General features: G+C 29.4%; 1 protein-coding gene and 1 pseudogene across 1 annotated transcript, besides 1 other annotated feature; one reads left to right on the forward strand and one right to left on the reverse strand.

Moving 5' to 3' along the window:
- Positions 1 to 601: 601 nt before the first annotated feature.
- Positions 602 to 2,458, reverse strand: CRK5 (cdc2-related protein kinase 5, putative; the record flags this gene model as incomplete). The annotated part of the gene is made up of 1 exon (XM_029006143.1): positions 602 to 2,458. One exon carries the CDS (start codon positions 2,456 to 2,458, stop codon positions 602 to 604), a length of 1,857 nt encoding a protein of 618 aa, XP_028862662.1.
- Positions 2,459 to 7,794: 5,336 nt separating this feature from the next.
- PmUG01_11047800 lies at positions 7,795 to 18,736 on the forward strand (annotated as a pseudogene).
- Positions 7,795 to 18,736: a sequence feature (ribonuclease, putative).
- Positions 18,737 to 18,762: the final 26 nt, after the last annotated feature.

Consider the following 18,762-nt stretch of genomic DNA (forward strand, 5'->3'; position numbering starts at 1 on the left):
TCTTATTTTACAGTTTGTTTATCTTGTATTTAATGTACATAATATTTTTCATATTTTACATTTTTCTCGTTTGAATGGGTTAACTTTATTTCTTTAAAAATTTTGAAAATAAAAATGGATGGTCGAAAATAATTATCACCTTGATAAAATTTTTGCATTCACACGCTTGTCTCAGTGTCTGCATGTGTAATAGGCATCCAATGTGTTAAGATATATTCATTATTTTTTTTTTTTTGGACAAAAAAAGGAAGAAGGAAGACAGAAACGAGGAAGTAGAGAATTGGGGAAGGAACGAAATAAATAAAAAAAATAGATATAACCCCTTGAAAAAGAAAAAATTCAAAAGTTGTATGTGATGGTTTACTAGGGGAGGTTCATAAGGGAGAAGTGTAGACGAAAAACTTGCACCTAAGTGTGTTTGTGTGTTTGTGTGTATGTGTGTATGTATGTATGTGTGTATGTATGTGTGTATGTATGTATGTGTGTATGTATGTATGTGTGTATGTATGTATGTGTGTATGTATGTATGTATGTGTGTATGTATGTGTGTATGTATGTGTGTGTATATGCACGTATGCTTCTTATATGCAATTCGCTCGGATCAGGTGAAGCCCTGGAAGGAGGGGACGTCCTGTACAATGCTCTTGTTGGTCGTGGTGGACGACTTGAAGTCTTTTTTCCGCTGCTTTTTCCTGTCAGGAGTGGAAAAGTCAGGTATTGATAGGTTCCGTTTGATTCGCATATTTTTAGCGAATTCATAGGAGTGATCTGGATTGATAACGTGATAACTTGATCTGTTATATTTCCTTCTTTTGGCAGAAGCAGTAGGAGGAGTCATGTAATGTGTCGAATCTTCATAGAAAGAAGAAAGGTCTTCTTTTGTATCCATTCCATTTTTTTCCTTCATATCGTTTAAAACTTTTATACTAGCTCTTTTTATGAATCCATTGGAATTCATTTCATCATTTGCATATCTATCGGAAAAGATGGCAAAGGATCTCCTACCACTTTTTTTATATCCTCCCAAATTTTTAAAGGTATCATTAATTAACTTGAAAATAATTTTTGCATATTTATCATTTGATTTACATAAAAAATGGGAAATCATAGTAGTTGTTAGTAGCTTTTTTTTCTTTTGTTCAATTTCTCTAAATGTCTTAATACCTATGTAATATTTCAAACAATGTACATACCAGTTATAAACCCCTATTCCATCTAAATTATCGAAACGTATGTCTGAAAACCATGGATGGGAAAGTGCATCAGCAGCTGTAATTCTATCATTAGGATTATATTTTAACATTTTGACTAGTAGATCAATACCTAATTCATCAATTCTACCATTTGTAATTACATTTAATGCATCTTTTTTATTTTTAATATTAACATTAAAAAAATCAGCTTTTAAAGGATAAAAACGGGAGTCACTAAAAAATTCCAATTCATCATTATTAGGTTTTCCTAACGAATTGACAATTCGTATTATAAGATCAAATTCTGTAACTCCTCTAAATAATGGTTTTCCAATAATTAATTCGCATATAATACAAGCAGCTGACCATATGTCTACATTTAATCCATATTGAAAATCTTTATTATTATAATAGTCCTCTTCTTTTTCTTTTTTTCTTTTATTTTTTTTATTTTTTGATATTTCAAATTTGGATAACAAAACTTCTAGAGGTCTATAATAAATTGTACAAACAGTTGGAGTCATATCTCCATCATTTTTTAATTCTCTACATAAACCTAAATCACCAATTTTTAGTAAATATTTATTATTAGCTGTTTGTTGTAACATTACATTTTCTGGTTTTAAATCTCGATGGCACATTTTATTATTATGTAAATATGCTAATCCGTTTAGTAATTGAAAAGATAGCCATTTTGCTTCTTTTAAATTTAAGCCCGCTTGGTCTTCACTAATCTTTGTCCTTTGAATTAATTTTTTTAAATCTCCTCCATCGCAATATTCATAAGCAGCAAATATATATTTTTGATGAGCAGATAATGGAGTCATATCTAATTTAGCTTGCAAATGGTAATTAGAAGTATAATGCTGTAATATCTGTCTATTTATATATTCACTTATACATTTCTGTCTATCTATAGTAACATCAATTAATCGTAATATATTTGGATGACGACCTATATTTTTTAAACAAATCAATTCTCTTAATGTTGTACAACTTATTCCTTCATCATTTATTGTTCTTAAATCATCTCTAAAAAATTTTATTGCATATACATTTTTTCGAAAAAATACAAATTCGTCTGTATAATAGTCATACGGCAAATAGTTTGTGTTCTCATACAAATCATTATTATTACTATACTTTATCACCTTCCCTTTGTACACATCTCCATACGTTCCCCTCCCCAGCTTTTCTTCCAACGACACTGTCGAGTATATATTATTGAAATAAATTTTGCATTTGGTCAGCGTTATCCCGAACATTGTTCCACGTGCATGTAAGTGTGTATATGCATATGTACATGTATATGCACACGAATATGTGTACATACGCACGAACAAATGCCCACCAAATAAGGCGTAAATGCAAGCTAAACTAAATAAAAATGAAAAAGGAATACAAAATTTTTAACTTGCAATGGTTTTTATTTTTTTCTCCTCAGTTAGACAAAATGTGCAAATTCCTATTTGGAAAAGGGGGGCGAATTGGGGAAATAAAAAAAAAAAAAAAAAAAAAATTATATCATAAGTATACTTGTGTTTATATAAGTCAACCAAGGTACAAAAATAAAAAAAGAAAAGTAAAAGAGAGAGAGAGAGAGAGACAGAGAGACAGACAGAGAGACAGACAGACAGAGAAAAAAAAAAAAAAAAAAAATTCTCCTTAGTACATCTTTTCGTACGGATGGGAGTTATTCGATCGCGTAACCTTTCCTAGCTATTGGTGGTAATAAGGAGAAAGAGGATACACACATACATGTTTGTGTAAGTGTACATGTGCGCAAACTCGCACGTGTGTGTGTGTGTGTTTGTATGTATGTATGTATGCTTGTATGTATGTTTGTATGTATGTATGTATGTATGTATGTTTGTATGTATGTATATTTGTATGTATGTATGTATGCATGTATATACGGTACACACTTGAACCTAAGCTTGACAAGGGATTATATCTGACAAGAGCTTAGTTGATTTAAACGGACGTTTGAGCATAAAGCAAATGGGAGTAATTTACCCCTAACACAGGAAAGGAATAAAAAAACAAAGAAAAAGAAAGAGGAAAAAAATGTACATGTATATATGTATGTACGTATATAAGTTAACTATATATATATATATATATATATATGCTTATGCGTTTATGTGTGTACACTTTTTCTCTCAATGTGCGTTACTTATATTTCGTTGATATGAGGACGATACGCGGGTGCGTGTTTACATTTTAGAAGTGTGTGTAAATACAACACATGGTGTCAACTCTATTTAAGCAAAAAAAAAAAAAAAAAAAAAAAAAAAAAAGAAAGAAAAAAAAAAAAATGTTGAGAGTATTTACGATCTTATTACGCAAGTCCGAATAATTAGCACTCATTTCAGTGCATGTATGTATTCAATACAAGAGAGAGCATGAGCATGTATTCCTTACGTGTGCAATCATTTACACACTCTTTATATTGTATATGTACGTTCTCGAATGTTCAAACTTTGCATATCACTCTGATGAGATTGCTCATTCGAAATTTTAAATAATAACTAATAGTTAAGAAGTCCTAAGTATGGATTTACAAGAAAAAAAAAAAAAAAAAAAAAAATATATATATTTCTTTTACTTACCAATGACTTCACAAACAAACAAACGAAAAAAAAAAAAAATAATATTAAAATGAGAAAGTAGACAAAGAGTAATCAATAAATACTTCAATAATGAAAAAAAAAAAAAAAATTGCGAATAAAAGCAAATTTAAATAAAAAAGGGAAAGGAAAAAAAATAAAAATAATAAATAAAAAAAAAAATAAAAACGAAGCCAGGAATGTATTTATGCTTTTTGGTTAACCATAATGAAAAAATAAAAATGAACAAAAATAAATGAAATAAAAGTAAATGAAAAAAACAAACGAAATAAAACAAATGAGTAAAGCAAAATAATAGGAGTGAAATAAAATAAATACAATAAGAAAATAAAATGGAGGGAAAAAAAGAAGAGCAAAGGAAAGGCGCAAACAAAGTGATATCAAATGAAATCACAAATGTGCGCTTAGGCATATGACACTATGCTAGATGATAATATTGAAAAAACAAAAATTAAATTAAAATAAAAAAAAAAAAAAAAAAAGAAAACTCCACAAATTAACAGGTTAAGTCAACGAATAAACGAATTAACAGTCAAATGAACCAACTGTCCAATTGTCCTTTTGCACAGTTGTCCAATTGTACAATCGTCTCGTTAGCCAAAGGATTTACGAACAAACTACTTAAACGATAGTACGTTATCATCCTGTAATATTCAAATAATGAGCTGCTTAAAAAAGTTTAGTTGTCATTTGTGCTAAAGAAATAAGTTCACTAGTAGACTACACTTCTCACACTGCATAATTAGGAAGAGCATGTGAAAAAACAAAAAAACAAAAAATAGAATAGAAAAACAAAAAAAAAAAAAAAAGAACAGAAAAACAAAAAAAAAAAATAGAACAAAAAAACAAAAAAAAAATAGAACAAAAAAACAAAAAAAAAACTTCAAAACGATTTAAAAAACTTTTGGAAAAAATTAAATTACACTTAAATTATGTAAAATAAAAAGGGACGAAGAATAAGAATGTAAAACTTAATTTATTATGTTTATCCACTCTCCCCGTTGGTTCCCTTGAGCAAATTTCATACAGACCTTGTATTTTTTATTGCATTTCACAAAAGGAAAAGAAAAAAAAAAAAAATTATAAATAATTTTTTTTTTTTTAAAACGAGGGGGAATACGAACATATGGATCGCACTCACACACTTGTACTCCTATGCATATATTTATAAATATGTAAAGAACTTGACTCAATGTTCACACTGTTTCCTTAAAGTGCAGTTCTAATAAGCAAAAAATCAAAAGCAAAAGCAAAAGAAATGCTCATATGACAATAACTATTTTTTTCTTCTTCCCTGCTTTTTTTATTTATTTTTTTAAATAGTGAGGGAAAATGAAAACAAATGTGTATGTATGTGTACATTTATAAGCTTATGTATATTTCATTTTATTTATTTTTTTGCCTTTTATTTTTATACTTTTTATTTTTTTACCTTTTATTTTTTTTACTTTTTATTGTTTTACTTTTTATTGTTTTACTTTCTATTATTTTACTTTTTATTTTTTTATTTTATTTTTTTTTATTTTTTTTTATTTTAATTTTTTTTAATTTCTTTTTTTTGCTGTATCCAATCGTAACGCCGTAATTTTCTGAATTCCACGTAATTATGTGAATATAAATCAAACAAAATGTTCGAATATATTTCACACCTTTTTTCATAGCTTTATATATGACTTGATATTACGACCTTATTTTCTTTTTTTCAATGATTCAATGACGCATTTGCGTTTTCAAGGAGTTAACATATTTTCGTTCGACATGTGTGAAGTTGTGCATATAAGTATATAAGCATGCACATGTGTGTAAGTTATGTGTATAGGTAGAGACGAATGATACAATTTTTTCATAGTTGTTGGCTCCAAAGAAAAGGCACTACACGAGAAGAAACAAAAAGGAGAACAAATTTTAGTTGTTATAGATTAAGTCTTACTCCAATTTATTTGCATATTTTTTGCGTATTTTTTGTATATTTTTTGCATATTTTTTGCGTATTTTTTGAGTATTTTTTGCTTATTTTTTGCGTATTTTTTGCTTATTTTTTGCACATTTTTATATATAATTTTTTTCATTTTTGCCCATTTTTTTGCACATGTTTTTTCGTATATTTTTCCCATTTTATAGCACGCATTTTCTTATTTTTGGGTCCAAACGTGGGGGAAAAACTGGTAAAAGTTAAAGAGTACGATAAAATAGAAGAAATTTTTTCTCGTTTACGTTTGAACATACTCGGAGTGCAGTAATTATTTTTGAGTCCGATCTATAACATTGTTTTGAAATATGTACGAACGCATATCTTTATATATTATTTATATGTATATGTATAAGTATATTCATATATATATTTACATATGCACAAATTTACATATGCACATATTTACATATGCACGTACGTATGCATAACATTTTGTAGTTTGAATGCATAATATGAGAAACAACAGGAAATTAATTTGTTTGTTTTAAGGGGGGAAAAATCGCACTTAAGGGAAAAACTAAAATTACATTTTATATGAACATAAGGATTATAAACATGCGTTAGTTCCTAAGTATGTAAGTACGCGAATGAGTACATACATACATGGGAATACATGCACGTGTTACATGCGTATGGTACGCACGTACAATATATAGGGGTTATCTATATGAGTATCTTCTGTATGCCGGCGCAAACTTTGAGGAGAAACTTGAACTTCCTACATAAACAATAAAAAGAGGTAAAACTCAAAATTTTGTTAAACCAATTCAAAGCTTAAAATGGAAAAAAATAAATCAACGAAAAAGTAAAAAATATAAATGTAAAAAATAAAATGTAAAAAATATAAATGTAAAAAATAAAATGTAAAAAATATAAATGTAAAGAATATAAATGTAAAAAATAAAATGTAAAAAGTAAAATGTAAAAAGTAAAATGTAAAAAGTAAAATGTAAAAAGTAAAATGTAAAAAATAAAATGTAAAAAATAAAATGTAAAAAATAAAAAAAAGAACTTTTTGCCTTATATAATCATCATGTATGTTTATTCATCATTCCTCTATACTCAACATTTGAAAAACAAAAAAAAAAAAAAAAAAAAAAATACTAAAACGCTAAAACGCTAAAATATGAAGAGTAGTGGGGGCATGTACACCAAGATGGTGAAATATTATGTACATTGAAGTGTCGAAATAATATGAAAGAGAAAATGGCTAGAAAAAAAAAAAAAAAAAAATAGTTCAACGAATGTACGTTTTTTCGTATATTTTGTATGTACGTGAAATTTATGTACATATGCTTGTACATATTTTTGTTTGTTTGTATGTACGTGTTACCCGTACGTTTGTACGTATGTTATATTTCTCTATGTATATTCGTACACGTGTATGTGTTATCGTACGTTTGTGAGGGAAAAAAAAAAAAAAAAAGAGAGAAAAAAAGAAACACATAAAAGATTGTTCATTGACATATTATTGTGTAGTCATTTATGATATTTGTCATACCCCCCAAGAATTATGTAAACAATGATTTATATCGTTATTTTTGTAACATATAATGTTTTTAAAGGACTGTATACATTTTCGTAAATATATAACCCAATATCCTACGATTTATGCAAATCTTAGTGAAAAACCATAATTCAGGAGTATTATAGGAGTTGCCTAAAGTGAACACCATACCTTATGTATTAATCATATCATAATAAAAACTAGTCAACTTTTTCTTTTTTTTTTTCTCTCCTTCCTTTATTAATTTTCTTGTCATTTTTTTTCAACTTTTCCACGATTTTTTCAAAAATTTCTCGTCGTTTTCTATCTTTGCGCGTCATTTTTGTGTATATATTTCTTTGCTGTTTTTTTGCAATTTTTTGCAACTTTTTTGTAATTTTTTGCAACTTTTTTGTAATTTTTTGCAACTTTTTTGTAATTTTTTGCAATTTTTTTGTAATTTTTTGCAAAAATTGAATTTGATAAAGAGTGAGAAACAATGCCCGTAGGAGCATGAATGAAAATAAAAAGAATAAATTACATGAAAAAGTAAGAAGCAAAAGAAAAAGAGAAAGATTTAAAGAATTTTCTTGTGTTCATTATAAACAGGATATTGCTTTAATATACAAAAGGGAAGAGAAAATATTAATGCAAATGCAAAATGGATCTAAAACAACGCAGTATTTTATGAAGAGCAAGGAGGTGGATGCACTTAATAGGAGTTCGTCAAATGAACTTACAAAGCATGGTGCAGGGGATGGCGGAAGACGTAGCATGAGTAATCCTCCGAGTTGCTACGAAAGACATGCACATGAAGGCGACAATGATGATGTTATAGATGAGGAGGAGGTGGATAAGGACAAAGTGGGTAACAATAAAGTGGACGAGTACAAAGCGCACGAGTACAAAGCGTATGAAGGGAAAAGTGCAGCAAAAGAGGGACTAAAAAAGGGGTCAAAAAAGGACGGAGACGTCCACAACTCTGCTATTATCACCGCTAAACAGAATAGCGAGAAATGTATGAACAAAATGGCAAGGGATAAAGATGACAAGGACTTGGTAGGAAAGGAGGATAGCTGTACTTTAAAAGAGCCTTGTGAACAAGGAAAGGAATTTCCAGTGGAAAATAAAGAAGAAGATGAATTAATACTAAAAATTATAAACATTATTATAACACAAAAAAAAATAATAAATATTGTAAAACTATATTTTGAAAAAGGAACAGTACAATATGCTAGTTTAAAAATAAAAAAAATTTTAGTTAAAAAAACAATATGTGATATAAATTTTCGACATATACAAGTATTGTTAGTAAGGAATGTTGATGTGAATAATATAAACAATACGTTGGTTAGTAATAAAAAAATTCAATCTTTTAAAAACTATCTTTTTCCAAAGCAAAAAATAAGAAAGTTTAAACGTTTGCTAGCTCATATATTTAAAAAGAACCCTATATATCTTTACATTTCAAGTTTTTACAAAGAATTGACAATAACAGAAGAGGAATACTTACATTGTGTGGGTTTCTTATGCTTATATCTACTAAAGAGAGCGAATAAGAACTCCAAAAATTACAAAAAATATAAAGGTATTCTTGAATATGTTAGGGATAGTTTACTCAAAAAAAGGGAAGCAGCAGCGAAAAAAGCAGCAAACACAGAAGGCAATAATGCAGGGAACGAAGCAGAGGGTGTGGAGGAAATAAGGGACGAGGAGCAACAGGCTCCTAAAAATAAGAAGAATAAAGAAAAGAAAAAAAAAAAAAAGAATAATAGTAATAGTAATAGTAATAGTAATAGCAATAGTAATAATAATAATAATAATAATAATAATAATAATAATAATAATAATAATAATAATAATAATGATGATGATGGCAAAAATAAAGCGGGAGGTAGAGAAACAGGCGTAGCGAAGGTAAAAGAGGAAGGAATAGAAGAACAAGAAGTAAAAGAGGTAAACGAAGAACGAACAAAAGGGAGGAAAATGGCTGAAGAGAAAGTAAAAGACAAAGTAAAAGACCAGGTAAAAGACAAAGTAAAAGACCAAGTAAAAGACAAAATAAAAAAGAAAGTAAAAGATAAAGTAAAAGATAAAGTAAAAGATAAAGTAAAAGATAAAGTAAAAGACAAAGTAAAAGACAAAGTAAAAGACAAAGTAAAAGACAAAGTAAAAGACCAAGTAAAAGACCAAGTAAAAGACCAAGTAAAAGACCAAGTAAAAGAGAATGAAAAAGAGGTAGGTATAGAGAGTACAAAAGGTAGAGATGTAGGCGAAAAAAAGGCAAAAAAAATGGGACAGAAAATAAAAGAGGTGAGTGAAACGAAGGCAAAAGCGGTAGGAACGAACACAGGGGAGTATAACAAGGCAAACCAGAAGCAGAAGGAGCAGCAAAGAAACACCAATGAAGCGTCATCAAGTAGTAAAAATGAATTAAAGGCAAAAGATCCTTTAACAGATATGAGTATTGGCAAATCCGCATTTGAAGTGAAAAGTGTAGCTTCTGACAGCACAAACATTTCGAATGTGTTAAATTTAGTAAACATGGAAATGAGCAAGAGAGACATGGTAATAAACAGTCTAAGAGAGACGCTCGAATTAGTAAGAAATGATATTAAAATGCTTAGAGAAGAAAACGAAATGATGCAAAAAAATTTATTTCAGATGCAATTGAATGTAAGTAAAATTACATCATATGAGACTCAAGGAAACTCTAAAATGAATATGACATCTAATCAAAACCACAAGGTTAGTGGTATCCCGGGACAGGCACCTCCCCCGTCTCATCCACCCACGAGCCTAGATAATGCATTTTTAGTGGCCTCTAATAAAATTAGCAGCAATATTAGCAGTAACATTAGCAGCATTCCTCGCAATGGCAGTAGCTGGATTAAGCAAAAAAATAGGATGCACATAGAGGGAATTGAACCCGCCTCTGAGGAGACATTGCATTTATCTGCTACTGTAAGCAGTGAAAAGGACAATAAATTGATTAGTCCAAGTGAAGAAGTATATAGACTGAAAAAAAAAGTTTTCACGTTCATAAAATTGTTAAACATGAATTTCCTTTCTGATAAGAAGAAGAACAACAACAATAGTGGAAATTATAATAAGAAAAGGATAATAAATTTAAATTGTCTAAATAATGAAATGGATAAACTAATTGCTATGATGAAGGATAGTGAAGAAGTCGTTAGTCAGGAACGTGTACAAGACATACACTCACGAAGCTTTAATAGTTACGATTTTACGAATAATGATGAAAATTGTTTTGTGCTACTAGAAAATGGGAAAAGCGTACCGATGAAGGATGAAGGATGTCTAAGGAGTTTGTTAAGCGGCACTGAGAGGGGTGAGAAGACGGACGGACAGAGTAGTGGTATTAGCCGCAGTTGTGAAGAGAAAATAAAATCGAAGAAGAATGGTGCATCTATTAAGGACGAATTTGTAACAAGGTATCCTTTGAACCAGAGGAACGAAAATACCCTTGAACATGTGAACATAGATAATGCTAATGCAAAGAGATGGGGAGATGCATTAACAATGTTTAAACACAAAATTGAGGAGAATGAATGTGTAAAGAAGAAGTTACCAGAAAAGAAAGAATCATTGAAAGAAAACAGTTTTATAAATTATTTTAATTTTTTTATGAACAAAGCTAAGGAAAGTATAGACATTAAAAAAATAGTATCTTCAGAGACAAATAAGGGGGATATTAAAAGAGATATCAAAGGAGACGTTAAGGGGGATACTAATGCACACACAAAGGAACACATTAAGAGAGAGGGCATACCAAAGGAACGGAGTGAACAATCCGATGTGTCTACTTATATAAAAAAAAAGAACAAAACAAGAAAAAATTATTTTCAAGAGTATATGACTTATTGTGCTAAAATGGAACAACAAAGTAGTGTTACAAAGGAAAAGAGGGAGAATTGGATAACTAACTCACTTGTAAATGAAAAGATGGAATTAAAGAATTCCTTTCCCACTAGCTTAGATAAACTTTGCAATGATGAAAGAAGTGAAAATTTTAAAGCTGTAAAGGCAAGGAGTAGCTTAAGGTACGATCAAAAATTAGATAGGAAGAGCAAAGAGTCAAAGCAACAAATAAGTAATGATAGTAATCATAATAAAACAAGTAGTAGGAATACTACCACGACTTCCGTCCGTACAATCGGCGATAGGGAAAGCAGCGGAAATGTACAAAAAAGTAAGAGAAAGAAGAGAAAAAGAAAAAAAAAAAAAAAAAGTAAGGAGAGCATACCAAGTATGGACAGCATAAAAAGTAAGGAGAGCATACCAAGTATGGACAGCATAGAAAGTAAGGAGAACATACCAAGTATGGACAGCATAAAAAGTAAGGAGAGCATACCAAGTATGGACAGCATAGAAAGTAAGGAGAACAAGTATGGACAGCATAGAAAGTAGAACATACCAAGTATGGACAGCATAGAAAGTAAGGAGAACATACCAAGTATGGACAGCATAGAAAGTAAGGAGAACATACCAAGTATGGACAGCATAGAAAGTAAAGAGAACATACCAAGTAAAGGAATTAAAAAAAAGAAAAAGAACAAAGAAGTGCAGAACAAAGAAGTGGACAACGTTGACAATAATGTAATACAGGACAAAGAAGGAAAAAGCTCAAAAAACACCCCCCAAAATAAACATGATTTAGTATTATGCACTTATGATGAGGAGAAACAGCAGAGCGATAACTTGACGGACAGTGCCGATAGTGTAGTTTACAACTATAATCTTTATAATGCTATATACGATTTAAATGAACAATTTTCTAATGTTGTAAAGAATATTCACATCGACCAAAATGTTCAGCAGACGGGTAGAGTGCAAGACACACAGGAGAAGGTGAAAAAGAAAAAAAGGGAGGAAATGAAGGAAAAGAATAGGAAGAATAGGAGGAAGACGCAGGAGTGGAATCACAAGGAGCTACAGGAAGAGCGGAAGCCGGAGGAGAAGCAGGAGAAGCAGAAGAAGCAGAAGAAGCAGAAGAAGCAGAAGATGCAGAAGAAGCAGAAGACGCAGAAGAAGCAGCATCAGAAGGGGGAAAAAAGTGAGAGTAAAAAGGAGGAGAAAAATGCGAAAAAAATGGAAAAAAATGAGAGCAAAAATAGTGAACAGAATGAAAAAAAAAAAAAAAAGAAAAAGAAGAAAAAGAGAAGAAAGAAAAGCAAAGATTACAGTGCATCAAGAGAGCATGATACGAACAAGACTAGTAGTGCCAGTATAGATCAAAATAATGATTACAATTTTATTGATGCATCATTTAATGAAAATCAGAAACAAAAAAAAACAAGAAAAAAAAGTATATATGAAGAGTACATAACCCAAGAGGAAGCAATTAAGGGAATCATTAAAAAAAAGTACATTCGAGTAAGCGAAAATAGAAATTATTGGCCCAGTGGCTGTAATGAACATTACATACGTATGTATGTATATATATATATATATATATATATATATATATAGATAGATAGATAGATAGATATATAGATATAAATATATGTGAGTGTTGTCTCTACACATATACATGCGTGTGCGTGTATTTATACCAACATACATATATATTTATATAAATGTGCTTGTACATATGTGCATCTATTTATTCATAAAAATTGCTCTTCACCCCCTCAGGGTATCCTAAACGTAAGAAAATACGACTATGGCTTCGTCCTTCACAACAATGAGAAAATACATATAAGGTCTAAGAGGGATATGAACAGAGCTATTGATGGAGATTCAGTTGTTATAAAATTGAAAAGAAGAAAAGATAAAGAAGATGGGAGTGATATTAATAGGGATAGTGAAATGGATGATGAGCGGGATGGTTATAGAAACGATAACTGCAATGATAAGAGTGAGGATGAGCATGAAGGCAAGGTAGTGTATATCGAGGAGCACCACGGGTCAAACATACAGTACGTATGCATTATCAGAGATAAAATAAAAAATCAGAAATATAACATAGCTATTCCATTTAAAAAAAATATCCCTTTAATAAAGGTATTAAATGAACATATACACGAATTTATAAAAAAGTGTAATGTAACAGATATAACTAACCAGCTAGTATATATTAAAGTATTTCAGTGGAATACTAATGAATCATTTCCACAGGGAAAAATTGTAGAAATGTTAGGACAGAATGACATTTTTCATAATATGCAAAATGCAATATTATTAAATCATAATTTAAAGTTCAATTTAAAAGATGCTTTAGAAGACCAGTACTTAAAAGATTTAAAAAACAAAAATGCATATAATAATATAATAGGTGAAGAGATAAAGAAACGAACTGACTTAACGAAGAAATGTATTTTTACAATAGACCCAGAAACAGCAAAAGATTTAGATGATGCTATTAATATTAGTAAGATAAGTAGGAAAAGAATAACAAGCTGTAGCTATTACTTACAAATTGTTCATAATTTAATTGTTCATAATGGGGATATAGAAGAGTCCATTTTGCAAAAAAATTTATCGTTATTTGTTAGTGACAATGATAAAGATCATGATGGTAATAATTTTTTTGAAAATTTAAAAAAGAACAAGTATGTAAGGGATATGGAAAGCATTAAGTATGACAATTTTATGAGGGATAAGGTGGAAGTAAATGGGAGGTTAAAAAAAAAAAACATAAAAAAGGGGGATAGTGAGAGGGAGAGCTATTTCATTAGCGATAGCGATAGTGGTAACATAAACGTACATGTAAACGTAAACATAAATGACGATGTTAAAAGAAAAAGTTTTAAAAATTCTCGGAATGGAAAAAACTTGGAGGGAAATAATGTAAACGTTCATCGGAGCGTTGCTCCATTTTCCTGTTGGAATGGGTCTTTCGTGCACAGCATAAAGGGGAACAGTAGCGGTAGCAACAGCGGCAGTAATAGCGGCAGTAATGGCGGCAGTAGTAGCGGCAGTAGTAGTGGCAGTAGTAGCGGTAATAATAGCAGTTCCAAAAAACGATGCAGAAAAAGGAGAAGGCGTAAAGCGAGATCCACCATTGAAGAAAATATATCAGTAACAAACAGTTCATGTGCACATGGGCGAAACAACATGAACGGTTTGGAAAAATACGAGCAGAACATTTTCTGCAAATCGAACAATTCTGTTGATGTACAGGAAAATGAAGATAATAATCTGAGTGATATTTGCGCTTTAGAGGAAGTAACAAAAAATGAACATAATAATATTAAGCTAAATATGCATAAAAAGAAGAAGAAAATATACACAGAATATTTTGGTAATCCATGTGAAGAAATTGCACACGATGAGTATAATTCTGAACAGATTGAGTTAGATAGTAGTATAAATGGGAAAAGGAACAATAAAAAGGTAAGAAGTCGGGGGAAGGCAGACAAAGGAAAGAGGGAAAAGGAAGAACAGGATATGTTTGATTTTATCCAAAGGGAAGAAGAGGAGGAAGAAGAAGAAGAAGACCAAGTGGAATATAAGAGGGGGTCCCCAAATTGCAGCAGCATGAACAGGTCAGGTGCGTTAGAGGAATGGTATGATAGAAGAAAGACATACCACGAAAAAATTACCTTATCATACGGAGATTACGAAAGATATTTGAAAAAAAATAGAGGAATAATAAAAAAAGAAGAAAACAATAAAAATAAAAAATTTTCAAACAAATACGCACATATTTTTAAAAAGGATTATAACAAAGATATAGGTTACGACATAGTAAATAATTATGATTTATTTTGTAATAAATGTAAAGAGTACATTAATGTAAATGATATAATAAACGAAATGAAAGAAGAAAAATGGAAAAAATATAATTTATATGAAATTGGTGTACACATAACTGACGTTTCTTTTTTTATTAAAGAAAATTCATCTTTAGATATTAATGCCCGTAACAGAGCTATGACTATTTACTTAACTCACACATGTTTTCCAATGATTTCAAGAATATTAAGTGAAGAATTATGTAGCTTAGATCCTACAAATAATCGTTTATGTTTATCCATATTTTTTTACATGGACAGTTCAGGTAAAATTGATCATAATTCATTTTTTATTAAGGAAAGTATAATAAACAGTAAGGTGAAGTTTACATATGAAGAGGTGTACCTTATTGTGAAGAAGTATGTTAAATTAAAAAGAAGGATTAACAAATTGAAAAAGCAAGAGATGCTTTCAATTACTGGTCCTATGCCTCAACAAGGGGAACAGTCCATTGGGTGTGGTGAAAAGGATGAACGTACAGAAAAAGGTGGGCAAGTTGATAACTTAGATGACAATTTCTCATGCAAAGGAAATCGTGGAAGTAGTAGTAATGCTCCTATGTCTAATAAAAATCTGAAAAGTGGAATTTGTGCAGGTATTGTTTCCTCAGGTAGTGAGAAGGAATGCATTAAAAAAAAAAATAGCATTTACAGAAATTTCTTAAGCTTACATTTTTATAACAAAGTGAAGAAGAGCATCAATAAAAACGACAATAGTTATTTGGACAACTTGTCTAATATTTTGAAAGATGAGTTTGAGTTGGATAAAATGACACACATTGCTGATTTTAATTGTTCTGAACAAGTCATGTGCAAGAAGAGAAATATGACCCCCCATATTTTGAAAATTGAGAACGGCTCGAATAGCAATAGCGGAAGTAGTAGAAGTAGCGGGAAGAAGAAGACAAAGAAGAAGAGCGTGCTAACGAAAGCAAACGAAGTTGTAAAGGAAAAGATATTACAGGATAATCACGTGAGAAACAGCATCCAAGGGCTGGTGAATATATTTAAAAATTTGAATAACTCAAAACATAATTTAACAATTAAAGAAATGATTAGTATCGTAAAAAATTTATATCATATGCATAAAATAACAAAAGGGGCAAGAAAAATACGGCGAAAAAATGGCTCACTATTATTTAATAATGATAAGATAAATTTTATTTTATCAAATTCTTGTAATCCTATAGGAATAGTAAGAAAGCAGTATACTTTTGCAAATTATATGATTGAGGAATTAATGTTAAGTGCTAATAAATTAGTAGCTATTCGTCAATATTTTAGTAAGTATAGAGATTTTTCAGTTTTCCGTTCACATAGTTTAAGTAATGCGATTGAAGTTGCTGATATTATTGAATTGTTAAAAAAACATGGAATTAATTTTGAATTTTGTGATTTGAGACATATTTTAAAATTTTTAGATGAAAAAAAAAAATATTTCAGACATAAAAATAAAAATGTATTTGACATTGTTTGTGCTTATGTTAAAAAAAAAATGGTTAGAGCAGAATATCATACTTATAAATATATAAAAGATAATAATATGAGCACATATCATTATGCTCTTTCTTTTCTTATATATACGCATTTTACTTCACCAATTAGAAGATACCCAGATATCTTGGTGCATCGTGTAATTAAAAAAATTATTAACGATGAACATAAATTGAAGGAAAAATTATGTACAAGTCAGGATATTCTCAAAAGTGTCGAAACCACTGACGTTGTAAGTTTTGTGAATTTTAACGCGTTCATTTGTTTTTTCGGGCATTATTGCATATACGTTTTAGCACACAATTTATATATTTGTTCAGCAAATATTTCGGAATGCATTTATTAAAGTGCATCCATATGAGTATATATATATATATGTATTTACGTATATATGTGTGTGTGTGTTTGCATATGTATGTATGTTATTAAATATTTTATTTATTATATTTATTTTATTATTTTATTATTTTTTTTTTTTTTTTTCCCATTAGGGTATAATTGAAAAGGTGTGTGACAACTGCAACAACTGCAAGGCGAAGTCGAAGAGGGCACAAATAGACTGTGAAATTGTAAGGACATATGCACACGCCAAAATGCTTATATATGTATGACTTGTACATGCACATGAATAACTGCACATGTTTGTAAACACATTCCCCATTGATATACATTTCTTTTTTTTTTTCTCAAGGCCTTTTTTTGTTTGTATTTGCAAAAACGAGACTACCCCGGATATAATAGAGGTACTTACTACTTTCTCCGTATCAACTGTGATTTCGTTTTATATTTTCCTCGGTTTTGAATGTGCTTGTGTATTTATACCTGTACATGTACATGTAAAGAACACACTTAACGCACATGTGTGATGCTTATATGTAATGTATATATGTTTGTATATATGTATGTATATATGTATGTATATATGTATGTATATATGTATGTATATATGTATGTATATATGTATGTATATATGTATGTATATATATATGTTTATATGTATGTATATATGTATGTATATGTATATATATATGTATATATGTATGTATATATGTATGTATATGTATATATATAATACACACATTGCCAAGTGTATACGCGTGCGCTTCCAACTTTTTGCAGGAATAATTATGGACATATACAAGGAAAAATCTTCGATATATTTCAAATCATTTTCATTCGAAAACGTAAAATTGAATTAAAAAGAATTAAATTGAATTAAGTTGAATTAAACATTTATGAACAGTTAATAAAACATGAACAAAATAGAAAAGGAAAAGCAAAATATCCTATTCGCGTACCTTTTTGCATACCTTTTTTTTAATTTTTTTTTTTTTTTTTTTTTTTTTTCCTTTTATTTAGAACTTGTATCATTATGGAAACGAAAAGCATATTCACAAAATGAACAAACATCACCTGGTAAATTTAACATGTTTATTTTCTCGACGTACTTAGGAAAAAAATAAAACAAAATAAAAAAAACTATTAAAATTAAAATAAAAATAAAAATATAAATAAATAATTAAATAAAATAACTTATAAAAAAATGATGTACATGCATGTTTGCATTCCTACATACATATGCAAAAGGGCATACATTTTCTGTCCTATTTTTGTAGAAATTTTTGAGCAATTATGTCATTCATCCGAATGTCCAAAACCAAGAGGTAAAGGGAAAAAAAGAAAAAAAAAAGAAAAAAAAAGAAAAAAAAAGAAAAAAAAAGAAAAAAAAAGAAAAAAAAAGAAAAATGTTATATAAAAAGTGGTGTAAACTTTTCACGACCTCTTGTTTGCATATACGTATGCAGGCACAGAACATACAACGTACACAGTTGTTAATTGTTAGTGTTTGCTAATTATTCATTGTTATTATTATTTTTTTTTTTTTTTCTTTTTTCCAGTTCACTCTTATCGTTTACGGAAATAAAAAAAAAAAAGTGTTATTGCGAAGGGTGTATAAGGTATTAAGAAACATGAATATAATAAAGCAAAACATAGCACGGTTTTTCAGTTTTAATGTGCTGTTATGTTTTGCTTCCTTGTACAGTTATAAGTCATAAATGAAGTATGCTCCACGCATATATATACATTTACGTACATATTTTTGACTTATTTTTTAGCGATTTGACTATATACCTTTATATTTTTTCCCACTGAACTCTATGCCCCCCTCATATTTGTTGGCAGTAGCGTTTAACAAATAAAAAAAAAAAAAGGACTAATTAATGGA

Source organism: Plasmodium malariae (genome assembly GCF_900090045.1).
Source record: "Plasmodium malariae genome assembly, chromosome: 11".
Lineage (NCBI taxonomy): Eukaryota > Apicomplexa > Aconoidasida > Haemosporida > Plasmodiidae > Plasmodium > Plasmodium malariae.